Source organism: Malurus melanocephalus, unplaced genomic scaffold, assembly GCF_030028575.1.
Source record: "Malurus melanocephalus ecotype Western Australia unplaced genomic scaffold, MMel_1.1 scaffold_218, whole genome shotgun sequence".
In the NCBI taxonomy this organism is placed as follows: domain Eukaryota; kingdom Metazoa; phylum Chordata; class Aves; order Passeriformes; family Maluridae; genus Malurus; species Malurus melanocephalus.
Window position 1 is genome coordinate 1,126,000 of NW_026623450.1, and position 27,984 is coordinate 1,153,983.

At 41.7% G+C, this 27,984-nt stretch overlaps 1 protein-coding gene and 1 long non-coding RNA gene across 4 annotated transcripts in view; one reads left to right on the forward strand and one right to left on the reverse strand.

Moving 5' to 3' along the window:
- The window catches only part of MKX (mohawk homeobox), a 47,894-nt gene extending 43,974 nt beyond the window's left edge, over positions 1 to 3,920 (forward strand). The window contains exons 5-6 of the mRNA XM_057374174.1: positions 2,516 to 2,549; positions 2,655 to 3,920. Coding sequence (XP_057230157.1) covers positions 2,516 to 2,549; positions 2,655 to 2,841 — 221 coding nt within the window. The 3' untranslated portion in view covers positions 2,842 to 3,920. The remainder of the gene's footprint in view (positions 1 to 2,515; positions 2,550 to 2,654) is intronic.
- On the reverse strand, positions 9 to 27,984 carry LOC130578234 (uncharacterized). Of its 3 annotated transcripts, XR_008965852.1 has the most exons (4): positions 27,911 to 27,984; positions 17,139 to 18,179; positions 16,690 to 16,832; positions 9 to 1,642 (listed from the first exon to the last, which is right to left on the reverse strand). It is a non-coding gene; the product is annotated as an uncharacterized LOC130578234 (long non-coding RNA). The 3 variants fall into 3 exon arrangements; XR_008965853.1 differs by having other exon boundaries at positions 16,690 to 17,238; XR_008965851.1 differs by having other exon boundaries at positions 16,690 to 18,179.

The following is a 27,984-nucleotide window of genomic DNA, read 5'->3' on the forward strand; positions in this document are numbered from 1 at the left end:
TAAATATATAGATATAAATCATAGATATRCTGAATATCAAAAGGAGAGATACGGTCCTCCCTTCATCCAGCTCTCAGTATATCCACATGGATGATAATGCTGTCCAAAGGAGAAAAGTGTGAGGAAGGGGACACGGAACAGGACTTAGAGATTTGTCTTTGCAGCAGCACTCAGGGACATTGGACTGCAGTGTTAAATAGAATGGCTGAAACCATTTCTGGAGGACATATCTGTTGGTTCTGAATGGAGCTTGGACAAGTAAAGATACAGAGGTACATTATTTGGGTGACAGTTTCATGGCATGTGAAGTGAACCCCACTTTTACTTTGAGGCACATCAAGTTAGTTTGACTGGGTAGATGTCAAGGAGAGCAGAAGGAAAGGYCTTTGTCTTGCTCAACATGGTTATCCCCAGCCAAAAAAAAAAGATGGTAATACTTATTTCTCTTGCTAAGGGCTGTTCAGACCCATGGGAGCTGCTTGGWTGCTGTGGTAGTGCAAAATGGAATATGCTGTCAGAGGTTTGGTACAGCAGAAAAGGATTTGTGGCAAGAAAAAGGGGGCCTGTGCTTTGAAATGAGGAATTTTCAGACTCATTGTACTAACATGCTTTGAGTGCAATTGTTAGCAAGAGCTTTGCAAATTACCAGTGATGGTTTTATTGTAACCCAGTTTTGAGTTTCTTTGACATAAACTGTTTGAAATAAAACAAAAACCTGAACAACAGAGTAAGAAAATATGTGTGATTCAGGAAAAATCTTTAGCAAAGTTAGGGAATGGGCAGCTTCTCCTGGATTTAATTTTTTAGCYTTGCTACTGCTTTTATATATCATGGGCAAGATGCTTTCTTTTAGAGCTGGCTAAACACCAGCAAAAAGTATTTGCAAATACTCCTTCAAATAAACGCTGGAATTGGAATGTGTGTCACCATTCACACCTACTTCCCTCAGAAGTTTGTACAAGCAATTTTTTTGTTCATAGGAAATATTTTCCAACAGCAAAAGAAACTGAGAGATGCTTGAGAGAGGTATATTTATATCCAGGTTTGCTCTGGCAATGATGTTCTCTATTACTTGCCATTTCCATTTCTATACCTACYGACCTATCCAGTCCTAAACTTCTTGAAAACTGTCTCTAATTAAAAAAAAACCCAAAAAAACAATGAAGTAGGGCTTAAGAATTCTTCATAGTCAAGTAAAGAACGAAGAACACTTTTTGTGTCATTCAGTGCCTCTTTCTCAATCAAATGTTTCTTTTTTCCTTGGSTCCTTGTCCTCTGTACAGGCTGGACTTCCCCCTCTTGAATCCCATTCAAGCATTGCTCTAGGAGAGCTTACGAAATCCTGATTTAAGACGTGCGTTTTTGGAACAAAACTTAAACCTTGGTCACCTGTGAACATTTATTTATAAAGCTGTTTTGCAGAAGGATGGAGGCCTGCTAGATCAAGCAGTTTGGCGAACAGCTGATCTCTGAAAACACAGCTGGTCTCCCTGCATTTCTGTAGTGGGACTGTGGTCTCCAGCAGTCACCTCCAAGGACTGGGCAGTGCAGCTGAGATGAATTATTGGCTGTAGGAAATGATGGGCTGCTGGGCTGTGGTAGGCAAGGTGGATGGCTACCAAGGGTTATTCCACTGGAAGCTCTGTTTAAAGACAAGATCAGTTTTTAATTAATAAKCTGATGGAAATCTAGCAAAAAGTTTGATTTGTATTTGGGAATCTGGCCTCACGAAGATGTGCATTACTTTATGAGATTTATGTTGTGTTTAGAGGCTTTTGGGATCTTGTAGCCATTAGTGCTCATGCCATTGCTGTTTCTTTTGTTTGACTTGTTTTCCATAGGTATTGCAGTTGGGCATCCACTTCTTGCTCCTCTGTAATGCATTTCTGTGTCAGGATAGCAAACCCACTGAATAAAGCTTATACATTCCTGCCTGGTAAATATTTCTGGCTTCTCTGGGACATGAGGACTTAGTGAATGAATAAATGTGACTCCTGATGAGGAAGTGTAATTTGTGCCTGTGAAGCAATTTCATCTTTGAGGGCTGTTGACCAGGTGTGCTTGTTGCTTGTCTCCCTCTCAGCTGCCTCTGYGACTGAGGCGTTGCCTGGACGAGGGCGCATTAAAACCCACACACATCATGTGTGCATGGGTGAGAGTCTTATTTTTAGTGCATACTAGAAGGTATTCACTGAAGCACAATGAGGCTGATTTTCATTTGTAGGTTTTGCAATGCCTTATGTCCTTATGTATTTATGTTTTGAAAAACTGTTCTATTACCCTGAAAAATGTAGGTGAACCTTCAAGAACAGCTACACCTTCAGTGTAGCTCTCTCCAGRCAGATGCCTGCATAAAGCTGGTCCTTCGTATGTGTCAAAGGAAAGATTTTATTTTAAATCTGGTATCAATTTTGGAACAAATCTTGGGTTATTTTTCAATAYGCCTATCTCCTGAACATGCTTGTTTTTAAAACTATTATAATGAAACAGACATTTTTTTTTTTCCTGTTTTCAGAAAATCTGGAGAACGGACCAAATAAGTGTGAAAGGTGAGTAAGAGACTTCACAGTTGCCCAAAACTATTTAACAGTTGTCCTGATACCATGTAGCTATGTMAGATGTGTGTGTAAATATTTGTTATTGCTTGAATCTAGCACAGCTAACAGAAAGGGATCCAGCAAAGATGAAACGTACTGGAAGGAGATCAACGCAGCTATGGCCCTAACAAACCTTGCCCAGGGGAAGGATAAACTGCAGGGAACTACCAGCTGCATCATTCAGAAATCATCACATATATCAGAAGTAAAGACTGTTAAAGTGCCATTAGTTCAGCAGTTTTAAGAGATGGGTCCTCTTTCTTTTTCACATCCAACAGGTGTTTTCCTCACTGGATTGGTTTTCAGCAAAATCTGATTCGCAGATATGAGGAAAATATGGAAAGTAGATCTCTTTTTACAGAATGGTCAGTTAAAAAATTAAGGTCCCTTCTGACTCAGATGTTTCCATTGTGTTAAATGAAATGTTCAATTGCTTCTATAAAAGGCATGTAAATTATAAAAACCCTGTTTTTATCAAAACATTAACTTATTTTATGTTAATCAAAGTGCGCATAAGATGTTTGCATTGCTATTACAGTAAGTGCCTTGCTTTGAAAAAATAAGCTATAACGTGGGCATAGTACAACAGTGTTATGCCTCAAAATGACAATGCCATAATGCTTAAACTTTGTATATTATTCCAAGTGGGCTTAAGCAGCCGAGGGCTAAACACATTACTGCTGAAGGCCCTGGAGAGTTGTGCTTATTTGACTTGTACAAATTGATGAGTCTTAATGAAATTGTTACATCATTCTCACTCTTTTTTTTTAATCAACAGTGTTATGAAAATTGTACAGTATGTTTTGTCAAAGTGACGATAAGGTTGTTATGCATGTTTCTTACCTGTATATGCAGTATATTAAAATACCAAAACCATTCCTTTGAAAAGTGCAATACTCTAGAACACACAAATTTAGGAAATAAGTTAATTGTTCAGATTATTTTGAACTTATACATACGCTCTCAGCTGTGTTGCTCATTAAAGATTTCTAGTTGAGAAGGTTTTAGCCAGACTAGCTGTAAATTCAAGTTGAATTTCTATAATTTTAAAGCTTTACTAGTGACTTACTAAAGTTTTGATAGAAGTAACATTTGTTTCTGCTTGTACAAAACTAAAACTATAGTGCCATTCAGAAATGTTTCCATGGTGGAACTTATTACTTTAATGTCGTTTAAACATTTTTATTTTGTATGTACTGCATAAATGAGGACAGTTGATTGACATTTCACATTWTAGCAAGAAAAACCTATAATATAAACTATCAAGGCCCAAACAAGAATCAMAAAGGGAACTGAAACATTGAAAAATCTCAGAATTTAAGGCAGGAGGGTTTTAAGAAGATACTAAACCATGCATTAAATGTCATGTCTCTAAAATTGACTGCTATTGAGTGTAATAGCTACCATAAAAACAGGTTTATTTTAAAATTTTATCTGGAGGTGTACAAGTTATTCTTAAGTCATGTAACAATAGTCTAATGAGGTTTACAGTGCTTGAATAAACAGTGGTAAAGCCAAAACCAATTTATACTGAATSAGTTACAGAAAACTGGAAAAGAGCTGATTGTTGTTAGGATTTGGATTTTTTCCTGTGGGTATCCTGACAGGATTTTTCCTACTTATCCCTTTCCTTGCTTCTCTTTATGGTGARCCATCAGTGAACAAGACAAGACTTTAGTTCTGCTCCTGCTGAGTTTAATGGCAGAACTCCCMCATCAATGGAAGCAGGACTATGCTAATGACAAAACTAACTTACAAATAGAGGCTGTTTCAGTTGCACTAAAATAGTCAAGAGACATTGCAAATATCAGCCTTGGTGTGACTTCTTAGGAAACGTCTTGATGTAACATAACGTTGTTGGTTTTATTTAGTGTACAATGAAAATTATTTGATATGAAAATATTTTGTACATATATATTTTTACTTTGTTTTCTAAATTGCTGATTTGCATTGACTTAAAGTGCCAAGCAAGAAATGTATGTTGTGACTGTATGAACAGTTGAAGTATGTTTTACTGACTTGCATCATTATATGTCTAAGATTCCATGACATTAATTTTTAATACTTTACTGGATTTTGGCATAATAATGTGAGTTTATAACTAATAGCAGAGAGTTAATACTTCACTTTTGTTCATACTATTATAAGTTATTCTGGTCTTAAATATTTTGTGACAATAAATTCATGGTTTTGACAAACTCTTCTGTTAGAAATATTCAGTGTTTTTGTGACAACAAAATTTGTCATGTAAAAAGGGTACTTGTGGGGACTTCTCTGAAGTAAAAATGGAGAAGGCAAGCCATTGTAAAAACAACTTGTTAATGGTTCTCTTTTCCAATGATCAAAGCACAAAAATAATCTGTAAAACACATCAAGTGGGTTTTAAATTTAAGAAATACTTGGCCTAATTTCTTGTTACTGTTTCCTTTAATTTATTTTTTTTCTACTGCTGCTTTAGAGTTTTCTGAAAACACAAATTCTGATGAATTATGTGTGTGTCTTTTTTAAATAATGAAAGTCATGATCAGTGCTGAGCCAACAGCTAATGAAAACTCAATAATTATTTATGATATTGGAAAAACAAACATTATTACTATTGCTCTTCTTTGTTTCRACATATGTAACCATTTTAGTAAAATAAATAACTGCAAACAACATCTTTCTGGTTTGAATTAAACATTCATTTATCTGTCCTTAGGCATTTGGATTTCTGGTTTCCTATAATAGTCAGGGTTTCCCTGTACTGGGACACAAGCATGTGACAGGCAAAGATGAAACAGAAAAATTAGTCTTATCACTACACCTTGTAGGTGTGTGAAGTAGTTTAGTTCATCCCAGATTAATGACTGAAGCAAGATTTGGGTGATGGCTGCTAAAGACAACATGGCATGATGCTTATAAATCATCCACACTGGAGGAGTGCAGGGGGAAGCCATAGCTAATGACTGGCCTGAGTCACTGGAGAAAGTCCATTAGCTGGGAAAGACTTTGGTCACTTAGGTTTTTTTGGGAATACAGGCTACATTTGCCTACATTACTGTGTGTGCATGCTGGGCTGTGGAACCTTGGTGGAGAAGATGCAATCAGCCCGTCCAGAAGCTCAGGGCTCATAGCAGAGAGCCCAGGGCAAGTGACCTCCTAACTTTTATGCCTTGGCAAAGCTTCTCTGCTTGCATGGATGGAGTGATACCTGAGTCTTGTGGGCAATCAGCACACTTCCAGGTTTTATGTCCTGCTGATTTTTTTTTATTTATGTGTACTGCTGCACACCTCTGGCCATTCAACATGTCAGTGGAGACCTGGAAATTCAGCTGATACTTGAGTTCCTGAGGGACTGTGTGCAGCCTGACTTTTGCTGTTGGGAATGTGTAAAARTGCCCACATCTTAATGATGCTGAGCTGCTTGGCACCTACTTTGTACCTGAGTCTGACTTAAAGAAACCAACTCAGTCTGCTCCCATCTGCTCTGTCACATCCTTTGACAGAGCTGAACACTCAAACTTACAAACCACTGAGTAAGGAGAGCTCCAATTTCCAATCCAATAGTTAGAATATACATTGGGCCAGGATGGCAGTCTCATCTCTAAGCATGACACAACTGCGGCAACCACTGAGCTATAATTCTCACTTTGTATCCTCATATCCTCCACTGGTGTCCTGTGTATAGATATGTATCCCAGGTGAATCATTCCACCATGGAGACTGAGAGCAAGTCCCAGGACAACACACAAGCATTTTAAGGACATTTGATAACTTGGTGGTTTAAGTTTTAACTTGGAGTTTGCCAAAGGATGGYAGCTGGTGTGAAATAATCCCTGCACCATGAGCTAGAAGGGAGAGATGGGGAAGGACGTTGAAGGAGGTTGATGTTTGTACTGTGAAAGGAAGAATGGATTTAGCTTTGGCTATGAGAAAGGCTACGTGGGCTTAAACCCATTTCTTCATTATCTCTTTTCTCAGATAGATTTTCATTATGGTCCCTGGCTTTGATGAATTATGTTTTTATCCACCTAAATTAGCCATCAGTGGAGATCAACAACACCAAATATCAGATGCTGTTACAGGAAGCAGCTTTGATTATAAAAATAATAATGAGCTTCTGAATTCACTGTACTCTTAATGCTCAGAGAATCCTTCTTTGCACTCCCTGTGTCATCCCCAGCAATAGCAGAGAGAGTAGGAATAGTTTTGCATTACTCAAAAGGGGCACCAGAGAAAGGACTTGGTGGCTGCCCTGTAGGATGCTCTGAAGTGCCAGGGAGTGGTGAACAAGGAATTACTGGAATGAGGAATCACTCAGGACCAGTCAGGGAGTATGTCACTAGGGCACAATTCACCCTGCCTACAAAGGCACTGCCAAGTAGTGGGACTGCAGCCACCAAGCTCAGATCCTCCTTCAGGAATCCTTCCAGAGGCTTTCAGGTTCCATCATGCCTCAATATCTTTCAGTCTTGCATAAATCCTGGACCATATTCYGACATGGCTTCTAAGGGCTGGAGAAGATGGTTGTATCCACTGGTGATTCYCCTGTGTGGGGCTGAAGATGAGAGTAAATGTGTTTAGTTATCCAGCTTTCCAAATCTGCAGAAAAGCTTCTATAAACAGAGCTTCACCAGGGCTGTACAAGTCTTATTCACAATTTTTGCATTCAGAAGAACACTGAGGACCTCGGAGCAGTCCTGGCAGAGCTGTTATCCCAGTACTGCCAGGAAAGAGAAACAGAACAGCAAAGCTTGCCACTGCTCCTGGCACTACCTCAGATGCCCTCTTGCTGTGTGGCAAAGGGGAGGGTGCAGCTGTTTCTATCATGTTTGACTTTCACAGAATCACAGAATCCYGGAATAAGCTAAGTTGGAAGGGACCCACAAGGGTGGAATCCAGCTCCCATCCCTGCCCAGCACCATTCCCAAGAATCACACCATGTGCCCRAAAGCATTGTCCAAACACTTCTTGAACTCGGTCAGACTTTGTGCTGATCACAGCTGACTGTGTTGTCTTTCAGGTGTTTTTCAGTACCTCCCAGAATAATCTCCTTAGTTTTATCAGGCACTAAAGTGAGACTGACAGGTCTGTAGTTTCCAGGGTCCTCTTCTTGAAAATAAGGATGATGTCTGCCAGCTTCTAATTAGTTGGAATCTCTCCAGGTTCCCAAGACTGCTCAAAAATCATTATGAGAGGTTTTGCARTGACACCAGCCAGCTATTTGAGGATTCTTGGATGTATCCCMTCAGATCYCATAGATCTGTAGCATCCAGTTGGAGAAGCAAATCCTGCACAGTTTCRGGGTCAACTGGGAACTGATCATTGTTGAAATCAGGGTCCTCCAGCTCAGGGCACTGAGAGCCCCTTGATCCATCATCCATGTTGAAGACARGRGCAAAGAAAACRTTAGGCATCCTACCTTSTYCATGTCYCTCCCTGCTTGTGAGGTGAACATACTCATTCTCTTATTGCAGTGATTTTCTCACACAAACCAGCTTTTCTGGCTGTGAAACCCCATTTTCTGCTACAAAACCTTCAACACGAATGTTCTTCCATTCAGCCCTTGGTCTTAAACCTGAACCTGGTGCTTGAAGGAAAATAGAGCCTGGACTTGGCTCAGACTGAGACCAGATCCCTCAGTGCTCCACAACCAGCTCTGAAGTCCAGTGAGCACCCATTCAGTGATCACAGTGACAGCTTTAAGCATGACAGCCCTCTGCTCTCATTGCTGTGCTTCTATGAGTCTGAGAGACTCTTGGAAAATCAGAAAGAACCTCAAAGATTTTTAGGCTCCTAACTTAACAAATCAAAACACTTCTGAAGGTCTGAGGGCCAAGTCATGTTTCCATGGCCAAGTGCAGGCAGTTACATGCCTACTCTGAGCCAGCYGGACAGAAACGTGGGTAACCAAGTTTGGCATCAAACCTGAGCCACTATGTCAAGGTCCCCTGTAGAGCATGAACTGGTCTTAGTGTGGTGCGAATATGTCTGTGCAGCACTGGGGTCATTGATTGTTCTGTCTTGTTCACAATGTCCACACATTTCTTGGTGCTTCGGCGCAGTATTTYGAAGAGGACAATGACACAGCTTTGTGTGGCTGGGCTGTTGGGTGGAGGAGGACGTTGGCACTTGGAAGCTGCTGTGTTGCCATCCCTGCCCAGCCTGGTCAGGTAGGGCAGGAAAGGGAAATGAAGCATGATGCAAGGGGCTGCAYTGCCTGAGAGAACGGCACTGACACATTGCAAGAGAGGCTGCAGGAATCCAGCCTTGATGCCAGTTCATGTTTTACGAGCTGGTTTGCAGTGCCTGGGTGTGCTTGATTCTCATTAGCAGCTGAATTGAGACCCAAACCCACAGCTTTCGCAGTGCTGGGTTGCTGAGCCAGTGTTTAGGTTTGGGCCCCATCTTGAAACTCCTCCTGTTTAACAAGAAGGGAGGCGTTTGGCTAAAATACAAGTACCTTGAGGGGGGAAAAAAATGAAGAGTAAAAAAGAAGTGGAAAAGAGACACGAATGCCTAATGCAACAGAAAAAAAAACCCCAAACCTCCTTAATGTTGCTGTTATGTCAGCTTGGGTTATTGGCAGTGGAAGTGGTTATTGGCAGCGGAAGTTAGACCTGGCTCAACGCTAATATAACTTGTGCACCTGACTTYTTAAAAGGAGCTGAGATCTGGTTTCTTTATGGATGGGCTTTTTTCCTTCATGGTATTGGTCCCTTCTCCAGATTTTCTTAACTTCCCTTTCAGCCTGCTTTGGACTTGACTGTTCCTCTATCTTTCTTCCTGCCTGAAAATCTCCTGTTAGGTGCAGCCATGGGATCCTTCAGGCCAAAGCTCATTGTTCTGGCTTTGCAGTTTCTGGGGCCATATGCAGGCAAACAATGTATGATTCAACAAGCTGGTGTCCAGTGACAAAGTTTGGTATCTCACTTCTCACAGTCCAGGGCCAAGGAACATATGAAGCCTCAGGAGTGTGCAATAGGGGCTCTTCAACCAACAAGCTCACCATCTATCACTTCACTCCTAACTACTACTGCTTTTGGCTATCTTAACTCCCAAAAGGACTGTCAATTTAACCATAACTACCTTAGAACTGCCAAGTCTCATTTTATGAGCTGCTTTTGAGAGTTTAGCTATTTAAGGCTGATTTTAAACAATTTTTATTGGTACTTCGTGGCATGTGCCTGATTTACAGTGCTGTAAATAACCACAAATTAGGGACATTTCTTTCTTTACAGTAAAGGCAYATTATCTTGAGCATAGGAAAGATAGTTTGTAGGTAAAGAACTGGAATGCAGGCCCTTTTCTGCCACAGGCTTCCCGTGTGAGTCCAGGTAAGACCCATCCTGAGTTTGGTCCATGCAGAAAAACTGACTCTCCTCTGGGGATGTTCTGAGCACCAGGGATGTGGGATGAGGGTCCCATCTTGAGATGTCCCTCATTGCTGTGGTAGGAGATCACAGTGCTGTGTCATAAGTGGTGCACTCAGTTTGATGCACTTCAGGAGCTGTAGGTATCTGATGCTAAAYGTAATTTAAAATTTCATCAGAGCCACAAGTCCCAGTGCAGGCATCACCTTCTGCAGCGCTTCCATCCCTTCACTGACTGCAGCAGGAGACTGAGCTACTGAGACCAGAGACTGAGTTACTGAGATCAGATGCCCAAATCTGATGCASCTGAAGCTGGGGAAGACAAACCACTCTCAAGAAAAGCCTTGGCACCCACACCATGAAGACTCCTGGTGGGCCCAGGCCACCCCTGCTGATCTCCCTTTGCAATATCAACTGAGRAGCACACTGAAGCACATGGATAATCTCATCCTAGGAAATGTGAAATGTGTCTTTTAGAAAGTCTTATTGCTGTCCTGGAATTTGTGGCTGTACAAGTTCAGGTGGAAGATAAGATGTTTCAGGATGTAGGACCATCCCTGTGAACTGGGAATGTTCAGCAGAGCACTCTGATTTTCCTTATATTAACTRGTGCATGAATGAGAATCTTCAATCTAAAGAATTTAAAGTTGTTTTTTCACCTTTGAGAGAATTTTTCTCCCATGATTGAGAACTGGGGAATGGGCTCATAAGGATGAGAGGAAATCCAGAAGTCAGGCAGCACAAGACAGCCCTGTCCAGTGCTGCCATGGTGGGAAAGGACAGCAGACCCATAGACACCACAATGGGGTCTTCAGTGCCCTCCCTGCTCTGCACAGACGGGTTCCTTTTCAACAGTAAATTCCCTATTCATGTTTACTGCCTGCACATACAGAGAAAAAATTCTATTCATGGGCAAAAGTGAGAGTGTATAACTGAAGTACATGGCTAAATGCTTTGGGCAGTGTTTAAAATGTTAATCCTAACTTTGGGAATCTTGTGAAGTGGCCACAAAATATGTGGCYGGATTTTAAAATGTTCCAAGTACTCAGTGGCAGCCAGTGTAGTCATGAAACATGGTCAGCAGCATTTCAGCTAAATCTTTGTGAATTAAATGCCAGGTCAGCAAACTGGAAACATTTTGTGGAACAGGACAACTGTGTTTAATTTCTTGAATTTCTTTTAAGAAAGTTTCAAATCCACAATTTCTATTTGTTTTTAAATGAAGAAGTCTAATTTTTCAGATTTATTTTTGTTGTCTTTAAATGTAAGATAATTATAGTAAAAAATATTGAGATCAATGCCAAAGTAGAAATAATTGAAATTTACAAAAATATTGAGGTTTCCAAATGATGTTTAGTGACTTTCTAAAAATGTTCTTTTGGCTATTTGTCTTCATTTGTTTATATATTTACHCTTTCTAACCCATTTTAAAACAACCAAAAAAAAAAAAAAGTTTTACCATCTCGAAAATATCAACAGGCTGGGACAATACAGCCTCCAGAGTTGCACCGAAAAATTTTTAATGCTCATTGTCCTGAAAACAAGAGCGCTTTTCCACAGTGACCTGTGGATACGATAGTCTGTATCTCAGTACTTTTTTGAAAGTACTAGTTTTTATGTTGAATCATTTCAGCCAGCACAATGCTGCTTTTGCTGTGGGTCACCTTWGTATCAGTGTCCTGTTGCCTTCAAAAAAAAACAGGGTTTAAGAGAAACTGTGAGACTTTTTCTGCTGTCTGGGATATTGAAAGGAATTTGCATTCAGATGGAAAATGAAGATAGCGAGCGTAGCATTTGCTGGTATTTCTCAGCCTTGGAGAGCAGACACCCAATACAGTAATGAAATATTCTATGTGGTGTTCGTTCATGCATGTTGATTACAAATAATAGAGCAAGCAAGAGAAAGCAAGGGGATCAGGCTGAAGGAGGYATCTCCATCACTTAAAACAAGACTGCAACAGCAATAATAAACGTCTTTCTCAGTGAGCAGGATAATGGTAACCAGAAAACTCAGAGTGCTCCAAGTTTTGCACCAACCTTTTACTGGCAGTGAAACCACATGCAAAAAAAAAAGGTGAGGAAAAAAACCCAGMAAACAGCCAGRAGTGTCTCACCATGCTTCAAGATAYAGAAAAAAGAAAATCTTAGTAATTTCCAGTCTTTTAAATCCTTAACTACAGTCCTGAAGCTGATGTCTGCTGAGCAGGGTGTCTGTAGGTGGGCAGCARAAAGGTCTTCTCGAGAGCAGCCTGCCCAGACTGGTGTAACCCCATCAGGCCATGCCCAGTGCCAAATTGGAAGAGGCTCGGGTGGAAAGTCTGGTGCTTTTGTCACTTTAAAGTATGTGAAGTGTTATACAGTTACAAGTTAYATTTATCCACCCTCTTTCACTCTTTTATTTAAAAGCCTTTTCTTTATGGTCTGAGTTCCTGGAAAACCACATCTCTCTTACTGCTATCTCAAACAGGGCTACTTGCAACAAGTGTTTTCTATGAAAACAATAATATAAACTTTGCTGTAGTCAATATCAAGCATCTTCTAAGAAGCATCAATCAGATGCTTCAGGAATAAAAATGCAAGAAAATTGCAATCTTTTTGAGATTTCCCAATGGGCAGCTGGGATGGGAACTCTATACACAATTTATAAAATGAAATATTGCCTGTATCTGTTTCACAAGGACCTGTACCAGCATGAGAGCAGGGTTTGGTGGTACCCGGATTTACAACTTGAAATTAAATACAGGCATGTGGAAACATTATTATGTAAACTAATACTGAGCTGCTTCTTGCTGCATTCCCTCAACAGCAACAAAATAGTAGCATCGAAACCTAAGGCCAAGTGTCATTTTTTAGCTTGTTCTGTGAGAATGAAAAGAAAATCTGTCCCATGTAGAACCAGGAGGAGTCATTACTTTTTCATCTGTGAAGTYTTAAATGTCACAGACCCCGGGCTGAACTCTGCTTTCATCAAAACCAATGGAGTTTTTTGATACTGGTTTCCACTTGAGTGTGAAAAGGTACTAGAACCTAATTTTTCACCTTTTACTGAGAATCCTGGCAACGTCTCCAATGTATTGCTTTCAGTAGTTTGTTCTGATAGCTCCTGTTGCTCTGGTAGGAAGTAAACTTCAGAGAAAGAGTAGGTCAGAGACACGCAGAGCCCYGGGGTGCTGTTGATTCATCACTGCTCTAGCCTGAGGCACTGCTGCACAAACCCAAACAAGAGGGCAAAGTGTTCTAAGATGCAGCCAAGTCACCTTCATGTGTCTTTTACCCTCTTCTCCAGGCCCTGCAGATCAACCAGGAAATCACCAAAACAAGCACTTGATACTTACCTGTGCCTTGATCCTGGCCACACCTTCTTCACAATATCAGGGCAGGAAGAGACACAGCTGCTCTTGATCCCATAGGGCAGCCCCATATCTGGCTATTTGCACTGTACAAGGTTGTCAAGTGATCTGCCAAAACACTTATCCCAGCCACTTAAGGGACAAATTGTGGAAGTCCAGACAGCTGGCTGACATCTCAGGGATCTGCAGGAGCAGCCAGTCAAGCTGTGCACAAGGCAGGAAGGTACTGAAAGTAACAGTCAGCATGAACTTCTTATAAACATATTACGAAAATCAATTTGATTTCCTTCTGTGACCGTAGAGCAAACCATGTGTATGGAAGATACACAGTAGGTCAGACAGCTACTGGGACTCTAGTTAGGCTTTTGGCAAYCTCTTGTATGACATTCTTATAAATAAGCAGAGGAAATATCATGGAACTGAAATTACCATTGAGAGTGTATAAAACAAGTGGAAAACCCAGGAAAGTTATTAGAGACTCCTTGTCAAAGTGAAAGTATCCATCGAAGACTTCCATTGGGGTTTGTTCTTGGCAGTTTGTGTTCAATATTTTCATCAATAGCTTGTCCAAAGGAATAAAGGAAAGGCTCCCCAGCTGTACAGTATGTGCTATTAGCTTTATACAGCCAGTTCCTAGGGGGCATATAGCCCAGAAAAGGCGCCTGGCTGCTGCTGCTGGGGCGTGCTCCCCCTGCCTCCACCGCTCTTCATGGTGGTCTCAAGCAGAATAAAAAGCGGAACTCTTGAAATGCAGTATCCTGATACATTTTTTGTTGTCAACTTGATGCTCCTTCGAGTATATCAGATGCCAGGATTAGAATTCTAAATTGTCTCCACACATTGAAGAAAAACAACAGAATTCATCAGCTGTTTTGCAAGGACCAGTGAACAAAAGTGATGAACTACACAGAACACGGTGAGGTAGTGTCCTGGTTTCCTTAAAGCCATGGCAGGAGTTCTGTAGGAGATAAAGGCTGATCACAAGGTGAAAATGATCCAAAACTATTCTGTTATTGTGAAAAAATAAATGACACGCTGAACTGCATATGTAGGTGTTGGATTATATGACATGTAAGTGAATGTCTTCTGCTCTGTTGAACTCTGTTGGGGCTGCACTTACAAGAGATAAGGACCAGCTGGAGGCACCCAGTTATCATATTTGGAGTAAACATGTTCTGCGAGGGAAATCTGATTTGTCTGGGGTTATTAAGTGTAGAAAAGATAATGAACTTCAGGTACACGTGGTCAACAGAGACACGGAGAATAATGTCTTCTTTGTACAGTAGTAGCCTTGAGTAATAACGAGTTTTAATTGCTGTAAAGGAGATGGTAGGTGAGTTCCTGGGTAGGACATGCTGACAGAAGAAGGAAGGTCGGATAGGGAAGCATTGGAATACACATCCTGTGTAGGTAGCAGACTTTCCATCAATGAAGCCTTTTTAAAAGAGCTAGTTAGAGACATATTCATCAGGAATTAAATAGGTGTAAATTATCCTACTTTGAGACAGGATGGCCTCTTGAGGTCACCTCTCCACTCTGATTTTCCATTTCAGCAGTCTGCCTTATAAACATGGCATGGTCWGTTGCTCAATAGATGGTTAAAAGAGTGAATAGCAGCTGGTTTATTCCTCTGTTTTTGTGAGGTGTGTTTACATTCCAGGCATAAGAGTGGAGGGGAAGGACAGCAAGTTCTGATCCCACCAGCCAGCCAGCCAGCAGAGGAGACCGGGCAGCCATCCACTGGAGGCTGTTTAACTTTCACAGCCTTTCCGAGTCGAACATAAGGGACAAAGGTGGCTCCCAGATGGAAGACAACAGACTTGAAAAACATGCAAGGTACGTACATTTAACATGTAAGTTCAAATTGCCAGAAGAAGAAAGCAAGGAAATTTCCAGCTAGGTGCAATGGAACAGCTCCTGAAGGATCTGTAAGTGCTTTTGGCCTCCACAGAAAATACTTGGGCAGAAACCCTACAGAAGGTATGTTTGTTTTGAGCAGAACCTGGAGTTCCTGCACAGAGCTCTCTGAAGGCTGTGTTGCAGGATTAGCCYATATTCTCTCTACTCAATGTCATGGGAGACTGAATGTTTTCACTGTTTTTTGGAGCCTGACACMGGCAGACAGACCACAAAGAAAAATACGGGAACAGATCCTATAAGCTACTTCAAATAACACTTGCTCCAGAGCATCTGGTGAATGCTGAGAAAWCCTAGTTTCACAAAAGATGCCAACAGGGGAAGAAATTATTTCACAGTTTGCCTCAAGCTTCAAAAGGGGTTGCTGAACATGTTAACCGACACCCTTTTGGACAGGCTGGTTTGCGGTCWCTGCCGCTAACGAACAGGAAAACAAATGCCTGTAGTCCGAGCAGGGATTCACACTCTGCACCACAAAGCCAAGGAAATTGCTGCCGGAGAATCCCCAGAGCTGCTGGATGAGAGCGCACAGGCTGGCAGGATGTGTGAAAAAACATCAGGAATGTTCTTTATGTGACAAGACGGATCATTCAGAAGGAAGACTGCTTGGAATGTAAGGATTCAGTATATTGACTCAAAGGGACACTTTGAACACGTTCCTAGGCATGAGCAGCTCACTTCAGGAGGAAACTAGGGGACAGGGAACTGGGGAGGTAGGAGTAGGAGGCAAAGCAAAGTCAAGCTATATGCAAAGATGGAGACTGAGCCAGAAGTAGAAAGGGGAAAAGTAAATCAGAATTTAAGAGTCTTGAATACATTCATTATGATAAGGTGGGGTTTTTTTGCAAGCAGCAGCAATTCCATTAGCCAAAGAGATACACAGCCACTTTTGATACAAAAGAGACAAGCATTTTATTACCATTGTATCAAATCCAGTGAACACAGCAAATTCAATCTCCTTTCTTTGCCAGCTACATGATTCACAAGGTGTTCACTAAAAAGACTGACAGTCCTGCTGTTYGTCTGTGCCGAATAAGCTATTCTGGATGCAAAGAACTCACATATATGGACAGAAATGTTCAGGGGGATGATGAAACCTGAAATGGATCCAAGTACAGAATAATAGAAATAGATTTTGGCTCTTAAGGTAGGAAAGAAGAATATCAGAGATACTGCTAATGGGAGCTGGTTATTAAACCAAACTGCTGATCACTGGAGGTTGGAAACCAGTCAAATATCCTAAATCTGAAAGATCTGACCAACATAATAAATTACCTGTTGGTGACAGAACATGAATTCCTCCCTCTACCTTCACCTGGTGCCAGGGATTAAAAAGACCCTGATTGTCACTTGCCAACATTTCAGAGAGACCACAAGGCTAGTTCTTTATTTAGACCAACATCTATTTTCTTGTATTAAGATTCAGCTCCTTTAACAAGAGTTGCAAAAACTGACTTGTKAAAACATACTTACTTAAGGAAATGGCAGAAACGTCTCATGAGATCCTTGCAGGAGCAACGCATAATACTGATACTGTTGTCCGTCTCTTGCCACCAACTTTTTATCAAAYGGCTTTTGAGAGGTCTGCCTGGAGAATATAGTATTAACTCCATAGTCTGAATAAAAGAATGTGAAACATTAAGAATTAGATCATGTCTTTTCAAAAATTACAGTCTGATTGTATGTGAAGACAGTATTTTTCTCTATTTATTGGAATTGCCAGACCAGATACTTTTCAAATTACCAGCAAAAGCAACACAGCAGKGGATGTTCCAGTTCCAAAGAAACATTATCATTAATGATTTAATTATTTTCTTTGAACTGAATTAAAATGCAAACTTCATTCCTCAGTTAATTACAGGTTGGAATTACAGGTTATGYCCATTAGACCAAGGGAAAATGTGAAGTTATAGACACAATACCTTTGTCTGCAACTTTTCTCCTTCCCTCTTTGCATCTCCCAATACATCCTTGCCACCCAGGAGATGAATTTTTTCAGGGATGAGTTGACTTTTACAGGACCTGGCTCAATAGGGTACAAGACTAAGTCATGGCTTCTTTTTGACAATGTTTACTACTAAAGAAGAAGCAGCTACTGAATTAGAATAATAATAATCTTAAATAAGAATAATCTCACAGGGTTTAAGCACATCTTGATCTTGATTTACATAGGCACTGGCTGTGCCACCCATTTCCATAGAGTGGAATCTGTATTTTATCATGCTGGGGGGAGCCAACACTTATAAGGCAAAAAGCTGTGAATTAGATACTGGAACTGCTGGATAAGTAGATTTGCATTTTGAGTGCTGCTATTTGTGTAGACAAAAAGATGGTGCTTTTGAGATAACACTGGAGCTGCAGAGAGGGCCTGAAAACATAAAACCCGATAGTGAAAGGAGCCTTGAAACACAAATCTAAACCCACAGCCAGAATTCACAGTCCTGCTGAGAGAGGCTTTTTATTTACTTTTCCGTGCCATTGAGAGCAACAATTCATTTGCTCCTTATATATGAATGCATACACACACGACACCAAGCAATATCCTGCTGATCTGAAATGCTCCCCTGGCCTCACACCCTCCCCACTGGCAATCCCCCTCCCAGGCAGTTCTCTTCCGCTCCGCAGCAGCACAGCCCCGGGGTACGTAACCGAGAAACCTCTGCTTCAGACAAGGGAGAAAGCTTCATGAATCACCAAACAACACTTTCAGGTGGGAAAAACACATTCTTTGTTCCTCTACATGGAATTAGAAAAATATGTGTAGAAGTAAAACTCTGAAAACCCCTGGAGAGCAATTGTGCTTTTTCTCTTTTTTTTTTTTGGTTTTGTTGAACTTGTGAATTTTGGGGTGGTTTAATTAAAGTCTCAAAATTCTTTAACACTAACATTCAAATGCTTCATATTTTTCCTCTGGACTTGTAGAGTTTCCGTCCTCCTCCTCTTTTTCTTGTGTCACTTTTACTCTGCAATAAAACAATTGAATCACACGCTGGTACATAAATATTGGCAGATTTTTAGGTTTGCTGCTTTTTTTACTCAGCCTATTGGGCAAACAGCCTAGAAAGGCTAAGTTATTTGCCAGAGTTTGAATTTCTGGCAAACAGTGCAGATCCAGTACAAATCTCAAATCATATTTTAGGAATGCCGTGCTTCTACCGCACCTTTCCAACTCTTCTCTCTGTGCTCTAATGACTATTATGGGGAAATACGTTCCAGAAATGTGAAAATCAATGTAGTGGGAAATGTACCAAAACCACCTTTCCACTTATACAATCTCAGTTGTCCAARAAACACAATTAATTAGTGTTATTGAGCTGTTTAGCTCCCCAATAAAAGCTTTTTGAGTGATTATATGAAGAACCATTGGTACCAGAGACTTCATACTGAAGTAATTAATGGAAGTTGATTATATTCTGACAAGTTAAACACAGGTTTGTTTGATATTACACACACATGGAAAACACATGCTCTATTGAGCTCAGTACCTAGGAGTTTAGATTAATGGTGTTGATGAATTATGTGGAGATTATATACTTTGCAGACACATAATGGACCTGATTTTGAAAAGCAGGCTCTCATTTTGCTCCTGCAATTTTGAGGGTGTGAATAATTGCAGGTGATTTTCTAGCAGCTAGACATCTCGCTGCCTGGTGGAATTCCTTTGGGCAGAGGTCATGCCTGGTTTTGTGCAAGGCASTGGGAGGCACTGGGACAGACAGTGAAGAGCAAACCTACACTAATGCTGCACRCTGGAACCACAGTAACCAGCGAGGGCAGCTCTTCCTTGCACAGCTCAGYTGGAGCTTTCAAGAAATATGTTCTCTGTCTAAGTTCAGRGGCATGTCATGAACTTGAGGCTCARCCCCAAGACGGGAAGGAAGAAGCTGTCTCTGTGCTTTCTCCTGCTGCCAGGCAGATGTTGCTGCTGAGGCTGTGTCCTTGGGTCATTACTCGGGTTCACCCAAAGATCTCGGCTGACTGTGTCGCATCTTTCTCTTGAGGCTGTGTCTAAAGGGTTGCTGAAGGGTCATTGGGATGAGGGCAGAGGTAGCAGTGAGTGCTAACTTTTAAGGTCTGCAGGGGATGGGCAGTCAGGAGGTAGAAGGCCAGGCTCAAATGAATGGCTTGGCCCAGGCAGGGAATGGGCTCAGGTTTTGGTTTAGTTGCACTCGTCCGCTGTGTAGCGCAGCCTGCATAGAACAATCAGCCCAGGTCGGATGCCTTCCCATGTTACTTACCCACAGGAACACATCAAACCAGTTTCATAAGGCATTTACTGAGTGCTTGGATCCCCAAACAAACACGTTCCATCAGGATACTCCTAGGAGCCTGCCCAGAAGGAGCTGGGACTACAAATACCCCAGACCCAAGCTATGAAGACAGGCTGATTGCAAACTGCAGATAACAGTCTAGCTTTCACAGCACTCCTGGGAATGGCTTCTGAGTCCATGAGGAAGCCCARAGATGGATGAGCATCTCCTTCTGAGAGCAGCAGATGTGATTCAGTTCCAGACTTCAAGTGAGTCAACATGCAGCTTTCCTTGTGAACCAGGCAGCTAAACTCCACTGACATGATAGAGATCTCACCAAAATCACCAGAAAAGGATGGAGAGAGATGCTACAGAAGCAAGGGATCTCAACACCCAGGGCAGGGTGAAAAGGGGCAGACACCCATCCTGCTGGGATTAGCAAACCTTCCTCAAAATGTTGTTGTTCAGAGCTATAAAGTGTTTTCATTTCAGCCATTCCAGGTCACCCTGGCTGAGAAATTAGTTGGGATGCAGCATTCTCCATATTCAGTGGCTGTACCTAGAGACTTTCTTTAGTTTACAGCTTGAAGTATGTTGCACAGAGAGAGGAGGGGAAAGACATGTAACTCTGTTTTAGTTCTGACCTTAAAGAYGTGAGGAACAAATGCAACGCACTAGTATGTGCCTACAGAGGTACAGTAAGTGGAAAGTTAAAGAGGGTAAGTTTAGATTACATATTAAGAAGAAATTCTTTACTGTGAGGCTGGTGAGGCACTGAACAGGTTGCCCAGGGAAGATGTGGATGTCAAGGCCAGATTGGATGGYGCTCTGAATATCCTGGTCTAGTGGAAGGTTCCCTGCCTATGGCAGGGGGCTCAGAGCTGGATGAACTTTAATGACCTTTCCAACCCAAACTGTTCTATGATTCTGTGATACCCTGGAGAGAACAGATGTGATGGAAGAACTGAACCACAAGAGAGCTGTGGCCAGGGACAACCTCCACTGTCTTTGTCCCTCCAATAAAAGACCTAATGCAGAAGCACTGGTGTGGATTCTTAACACAATTTATTTGTTTGTATAAATATCTAACCCTTCTCAGGACTTGCTGCTTTGATCACTTACCTAGCAGCAACCCTATGAGAAAAACAGAATTAGTACTTAATTCTGCAATTATTTTCCTGCCTCCAGGAAAGTAGAATCATTGTTGGCAAAGGGCTTTTAAGTCTCCCCCATGCTGACTGTCTGCTGGAGRCAGTGAATGATCACAGAAGCAAACCCCAATTCTTGCTGTGCCAGAGGACAGGAAGCAGTCCTTTCTGAGCAAGGGAAAAGACCTGGCTTCAGCCTCTGCTTCTTAATTAGCTGCTGCAGGTGGAGAGYTATGCAAGTCCCTCACATTGCTTTTATAACTATCACATCTTTATATGGCTGAACTGTTTTTTTCCACTGTAACTTGGACATTTTTGGAAAAGAAATATTTTGGGTCACATTATCAATTTTCCCCCTATGGAAAGCTTATGAAAATTAATCTATAAGCAAATTGATGTGAGGAAAAAAAGTTAACCRAAATGTTTTCAAATGGACAACTTTCAAAGGACTTGAGCTCATTCCATTTGAATTACAAAGCCAGAGCTTTGATCCAGCCAATCTTTGGTTCTCTACCTCTCTTCCCCACCCATGCTACTTCACATCAAACTCGAACAGGTCTCCAGTGAGTGCCTTTTACCTAATGAYTGGATTTATCATTGGCAGAAGTCCTTGATAGACTCTTCTTGAGGCTGAAGACTCCATTTGCTGACCACAGCAGGCACAAGAAGCCTCGGAGCTGCCTTTTGGATGCTGATGTGGTAATCCATCTCAGACAGACAGAGATGCTCCTTCTCTAAAACTTACACATCACTGTGACTTTATTTATGGTCCTGAGACAGTTCTGAGCTAGGGCAGCAATTTGTCTGCAGACATCAAACTGACCACYCCTAGACTAAGGCCACCATGAAGATACCTGACTCTGTACTAATCCTGTGCCTTTTTAATTAGTGCTAAAGCAAATTAGCAACACTGATCTCAGTGGCTGTAACCTACAAAAACACAACCATGCCTTTTCTTTAAAGTGAGATGCCAATTGTGCAGTCAGATGAGCACTGAGATTGTCCTCAGAGGAGCCAAGGATGCCTATAAGAGCCACTATGACTTTGGGATAAATACAAGAGGCAAAAGCCTTCAAGGTGCTTTGTGTAACCTGAAAAAGTGAAGCAGACACAGACACATGCATTCCTACAAGAATGATATAAAGAAATTACCTCTGCTTACAGGTATCTAATACCTCACTGGTTATTGGGTTTGTGTGTTTATGGAAAGAAGGCAGGGCAGATCAGAGAGGCCAAGGACTTGGCCTAAACAAACATCAGGATTATGGCTCCAAGAACAGAGGCAGGGAAGGGGAGGAGAAGATTTTGGCTAAGCTCATTAAAAGGCAATTGTAACCTGAAAAAACCAGTTCCTAATTCCTCCTGTGCCTGAGGTCACTGCACATTGCTTATAGACAGAGGACCATAATAAAAGAAGCCTGACTCTATYGTCACCTCCATCTCTGCTGTCAATGTGTCTGTCAATGTTATCCGTATTTCTGTATTTCCAGCGTGGTGTTGGAGAAGGACTGGGACAAGCCTAAGCACATCTGAACTCATTCAGCTCCCCCAGAAAAAAAGGTCTCCCTTGGCCTAGAGCCAGCAGCATGAGGCATCAATAAAKGAAAAAGCATGAAACAAAGATGGAAGAATCATCAAGAAGTCTCTTGGTAAYGGCGGAGAGATAACTTGTAGGTGGAGATGGAACTACTTTTGAGGGAACACCTGCAATTGCTGCACACAGTGTCTAGCCAGACTGGGACGCCCCACAGTTGGAAGCAGASACCTGTCTGCTGTGAATGAGGAGGATTTCCATGGAGCCAGGAGACTCAAAGGTGTCCTGACAACCCAAAACCTGCTAACAGACAYGAGCAGCAGCGAGGAATGACAGATCTCAGAAAGTGTGTTGAGAAAGCAATGAAAAGGGCAGAGGTCAGAGCAGACCTCAGTCAGCCACCTGGCTGCACGAGTGGGTTAGCCAAATGGCCGCAGTAAAACTATTTTCTACTTCATTTGTAACCCTCAGAGGCCAATCAGGGAGAGGAGAGATTGTCCAGTTCAAATAATGCAAAACTTGATTTCTTTGAGAGAAAACTCCTTGACAGGCTTCTTGGCTCTGCTCARCGTCTCACCCAAGTGAGTGGCCAGGAGGAGGAACAGGAGGGGTTTCCAGCAGGCAGCCTGTGCACGCCAGCTCTGTCTGCACTACAGAGCAACCCACGACAGACAACCGAGTGCTCCAAGTTTGCAGGAGCTGTTGAGATGTGGTGCACAGGCAGCCATCAGGCAGAAAGAGCCAGATCAGAAAAGTAGCAGCAAGGGAAAGCTGAATCCTCTGGCCTGGCTGAGGACCAGCCAAGACCCGTTCTTGGCATTATCTGGTGCAAACAAGGACTCCCAGGACAAATGGGCAGTGGAACAACTTATACACATTTAGCTGGACTTCAGCTTGCAGAGCCAGATCAGTGAAAGGAAATCAGACACCCCAAGGGCTTGGGGACTTTGCCCCATCATTTGAGTTTTTCTCTGCAGCAGGCAATCGGGAAAGGAAGCAGCTGCTAGCAAGATGGACGTTAATTGCCACAAACCCTATAAGCACAGACATGTCAAATGGAAAAGGTGACTCTAGTCTGGTTTGTGGCATTTTGGAACAATTAAAAGCAGTGATAGATTTGGTTTGTAAAACAAGAGAAGTTGGCAATAATGTAAAAACTAAATAAAGCAGTTAAGTGCTGGTACAGTAAAAGAAGTTTGTTATAAAATGTTAACTTGTTATAATAGGAATCTGGGCCAGAACAAAACATCACAAGAGCCCAGTAAGAAGCCTCTTTCCCAGTCTGAGGATTGCAAGGACACCACCTTATGTCGCTGGATCCTAGMAGTACACAAATGAGGCCCCAGGTTGTTGTTTGGATCCTCATAGTTGAGGAACAGGAGGAGGCTGGTTACAAATCATCTGCTGGTATCTGAGAAATGCATGGAAAAAGTGGACACTGCCTCAAGGATAACCATTAATAGAGCAGACATGCTAAAAACAGCAAGGGGTAGACTGCCCAAAAGTGAGCCAACTAATTGGGCTCGAATGGATACAGTGACAGAGAAACGTGCATTTRTCCAACAGTTGGGAAAGTTGGGTTTGAAAATTAGTCATCTGGAATTTGAGCTATATTTCTGGATAATCAAGATAGTGGATGAGCTAATAAACAGTTTGGATTTCATTATGCCTAATAGCTGAGTAAGTGCCAGGAAACCATGTCTTACAAACCCTGCCTGTAAAAATTCTTTTAAAATAGGGATCATAGGTGAGTAAAATGACATGCAGACAACTGTTTTGCACAGAGCAGGGAATGGCACTGTTATAAGCAGCCTGGCATGGGAGCTTTTCAGACAAAGAAATCACTTCCCAGAAGCTGAAACTGGTTTTGACACCAGGATCTCAAAGGGTTTTTAGCTGTTCAAGTATTGGTATATGGGAAACAGGAATCTCTTCCCCCTTGTGTGCTAGACATTTCTTTGTGTGCTAGACATTTCTGATGACAAGCAAATAAGAGGAAAAAGGAGAATAAGTGCCAGAAAGCATGACAAAGTAAACAGATGTAGCAAATACACAGATGAACATGAGCAGGGAAAGAAGAGTGGAGAGAAATGTGGGGAGCTTGCTGTTTAGTGCTGAGGATGGCCTACAAACCTCTGCTGCTGAGACTTCTAGAGTTGTCCTCCCTCTTTTGTGCCAAAGCAGCAAAGGACCAAAATACAGAAAGGTGGCCACAGAGCAGCCACTCCATTGCTTAACTGAAGCCAAGTACAGGAGATATTCTGGGCACTTGGGAATTTCAGGAAGGTGAGAGTGAGTTCTGGCRTCACCTTGAGTATCTCTGGTAGCTCAAAGGAAGGAGGGCAGCCCCACAACCTGTCCAAGGCTGCAAGGATCACTGCAGCCTGGTTTTATATTCTGTGTCTGTTGTTTGTCAGCTGTGCACCTCAGTAGAAAGATCTGTAACACGGTGGCAGAACGAATCTCTCAGTGGCCACTGAATGTGGCTTCTTCCCCACTGCCACAGGGTGAGGGGTTTTACCTTGAACACACTCCCACGGTCTCTACCTAGGGGGCTTACAAATGTCTGAGACAAGATCATGTCTATCGGGCTGCAATAAAACTCCAAAGAAATGGAGTATTTCCTAATGAGAGAGCAGTTTGCTTTGGACAGATGGGCTGTGAAGGAAGGGTTTCTGCTGTCCAAATGAGAGTGACTGAAACAGCCACTCCTCCTGGATGTGCAGGATCAGGGACGATTGGTTCTTCACAAGAAGTTTACTTCTAAGCTTGCAGATACTGCCCAACATCAGCTAATTTGGGTGAGCTTGTGGCAGAAAACAATTGCAATGGTCACCAGAATACAATTTAGTATTTCTGGAGTTATAAAGGTTCTTGTGACCATTCACAGTTTGTTTTCTGGACTTTAAAATGCCTTTCACAAAGGAAACAGACATTAAGAGATACTAAACTTCGAGTTCAGAGACAGTATTGTTACAGCAACATATAGGATTTGAAAGTGTCCTGTTTGCAGCAAATGTTTCAGGCCTCTGAGTTGATTTATTGTATTGCTGCAGTACACTTTGGCTTTAAAGTTTTATTTGTATATTTTCAAGACTGATTGGATGAGAATAGAATAACTGTGGAATAATAATGAAAATACTCTGACAAAAGGGCATTGCATAGCTATGCAATAATTTGTTATTTAAGTATAACTGCCTCAAATATGATTGTGTTGAGGAGAAAAAACTTTGAATGATCACCATGGATAGAGGCTAGCCTAATTCACATATTATTTAGCAAGCAATTTCTCTTCCGAACAGATCTCACCTGCAGGACTGTGAGTTACAACCACTCAGGTTAAAAGACAATAGTCCTAATTTTTCCTTAAACATTTTTAGAGTATCATCAAAGTTCATGTAAGAACTTTGCATGCAAGTATTCAGCAGACTTATTTATAATGTTGTCTTAAAAAACCCTCTTCAGCTGCATAGCTCAATGTCAAACTCTCAAAATAACCAGTCTCTKTTATAAAATGATCTGGAGCTGACAGAACTACCACTCACTTATTTTCCCATTGAAAAGASCAGTCAACCCCAAATTTCTTTAGCACTAACAGGGGCAAGGCAGGAACTTGTCCTTTTCCAAAATGAGGTGATGTGCATCTGTGTGCTAACAGTAACTGTGTTATCTAGAAATTCTTTGAAGCCACTGAAATTCTTATTTCCAGCTTCAGCTCTCTTCCCCTGTAACAAAATACCAAGTTTGAGTTGCTTTAAAAAAATAAAATACAAGCTTACATCTTGCCTTTGTGCCTCTGAGAATGGTTGTGTTCTCTAAGATGTGGTGAGCTCGTGCTAAAACAAAAGGACACATCACCTAATTTTGGAAAAGGACAGGTTCCTGCCTTGYTTCTGTTAATGCTAAAGAAAGACAATGTTATAAATAAATCTGCTGAATACTTGGATGCAAAGTTCATATATGAATAATGGCATATCCATTATTGTGCCCTGCTGAGTAACCATATCACCTGCCCTCTAYAGATCCTTTATGGTTAGCAAAAATGCTACTTCTGGCCAGAGCAGATTCAACAGAGAGTGGATTACACATTCAGGGATGTGTAATCATTGCAACCTGTACAAAGTAGATGTAAACTCACTTTGCATTCACTTTACACAGGTGCAAATGACTGCCCATGGTGAGAAGCAGTGGAGAATCAAGCCCATAATGACTGTAAAGTGTTAAAACAGGAATGGTGGAGACCCACAGAGGCACATGGGATACAGGGATCAGTAGGCAAGCAAATGTCAGCAGTGGTTTTGGGAGTCTATCTTCCCTCATTGTGCCAGCAGTGTCTATTATTCACAGTGGAAGCCGTCCATGTGTGCCCAGCAGATAATAAATCAGCTGCTGTGTGATCATCACAGCCTCCCTGCTCCAGCTCCCTCTGGCACTGCTGCTAGGCTGGGCTGCAGCAGGAAACCTGCACTGCCACTGGGCTGGAAGATGCCAGGTGGCTGTGTGGGTCTGAGTTTATATGGAGAATCAAGCTAAGCCTAGGGGTTCCGGCTTGGTGTAGGGCATGTTTCTTGTTGTGAGTTAAACAGCTTATCCAAAAACCTGGCTTGAGCACTGCTGAAATAGTACAGGTGCTCCTAGCTGGTTTTGTTATATTGCCTCCTAAAGCTGCCCAAGAGCTAAGGAGTGCAAGAGCTTTCAAAGGAAACTTTACTTTTTATGAGCTGTTGGATAGGACAGAGTAGACAGATCTAAAATTAATCTGCTGCCCTTTGTCAGAGCTCCCCAACCATAAGGATAAAGACTAATTATCACAATGGGCTATTTGGGAGATGTTGGAGAGAAATTTTTTCATGCTGACTCTTTTAGCTTGAAGATTAGGATTTATATAACAATGTTGCCTGGTAGTCCGAAAAAGACCTTCTGAAATGTGTCTCTCTTAGCCTTACACCTGCCAGCTTTCTTCACTCTTCTTTCCCGAGACTGCTAATAGCAATGGTAAATGCATCCAGAGAAATACGGTTGCTATAAAGTACCAAAGTTTCTGTGTAGCGTGACATAAAATCACTGAATGTGAAATAAAGTATGTGTGTCATTTTTCCAAGGGACTTTTAAAATGTGCCTCTGGATATATGTGAAAATATAAAATACTGCTCACAAAAAAATAAGGCAGAAAGCATATGCTCGTGAAGAAAAACTACTTCATTTGTTACAGCTATCTTTTCAAGGCAAAACAGTCGCACCCTSCGTGTGACAGGCTGGAAATCTACGTGTCCCCACTGATTTTGCCRTGTTTGCAGTACCTGGTGTGAGAGAGGGCTGGCCATCAGTGCAGGAGTGTTTTCTCATGGCTACAAAGCTCTGCAGAGCCTGCACTGAATCAAGCCTAACATTCATTCACATCCCACGACAATCAGGCTAAATGATTCACAAGCAAGATGATGACAGCTAGGACAAGGAAGCATTTTTAGTTCTTAAACAAGCAATTTTGAGCACATGATCATGGCAAATAATCCAAACAGTTTCTTATTTAATGAAAGCACTTACCAACGACAGCATCAAAGATGTGGTAGCAAGGGAGAGTGGGTGAAGGGAGGGTACTGACCCACTGTGGGCTGGGAAAACCGGACTCTAGAAACACAACTGTCTCAATACATACATTAACAATAGAGTGAAAGAAGTCTTTATTTTCAGGAACAAGACTTAGCAAAGGACTTTTACCCTCTCTTCCCATTTTCCTAGTAAGTTATGAAATATTTACTTACCCCAAATCAGGTATCCCCAGTGGCTTCTTCTCTAATGGTCTTTTAGGGGTCTTTTCAGMATGAGCTACAATTAA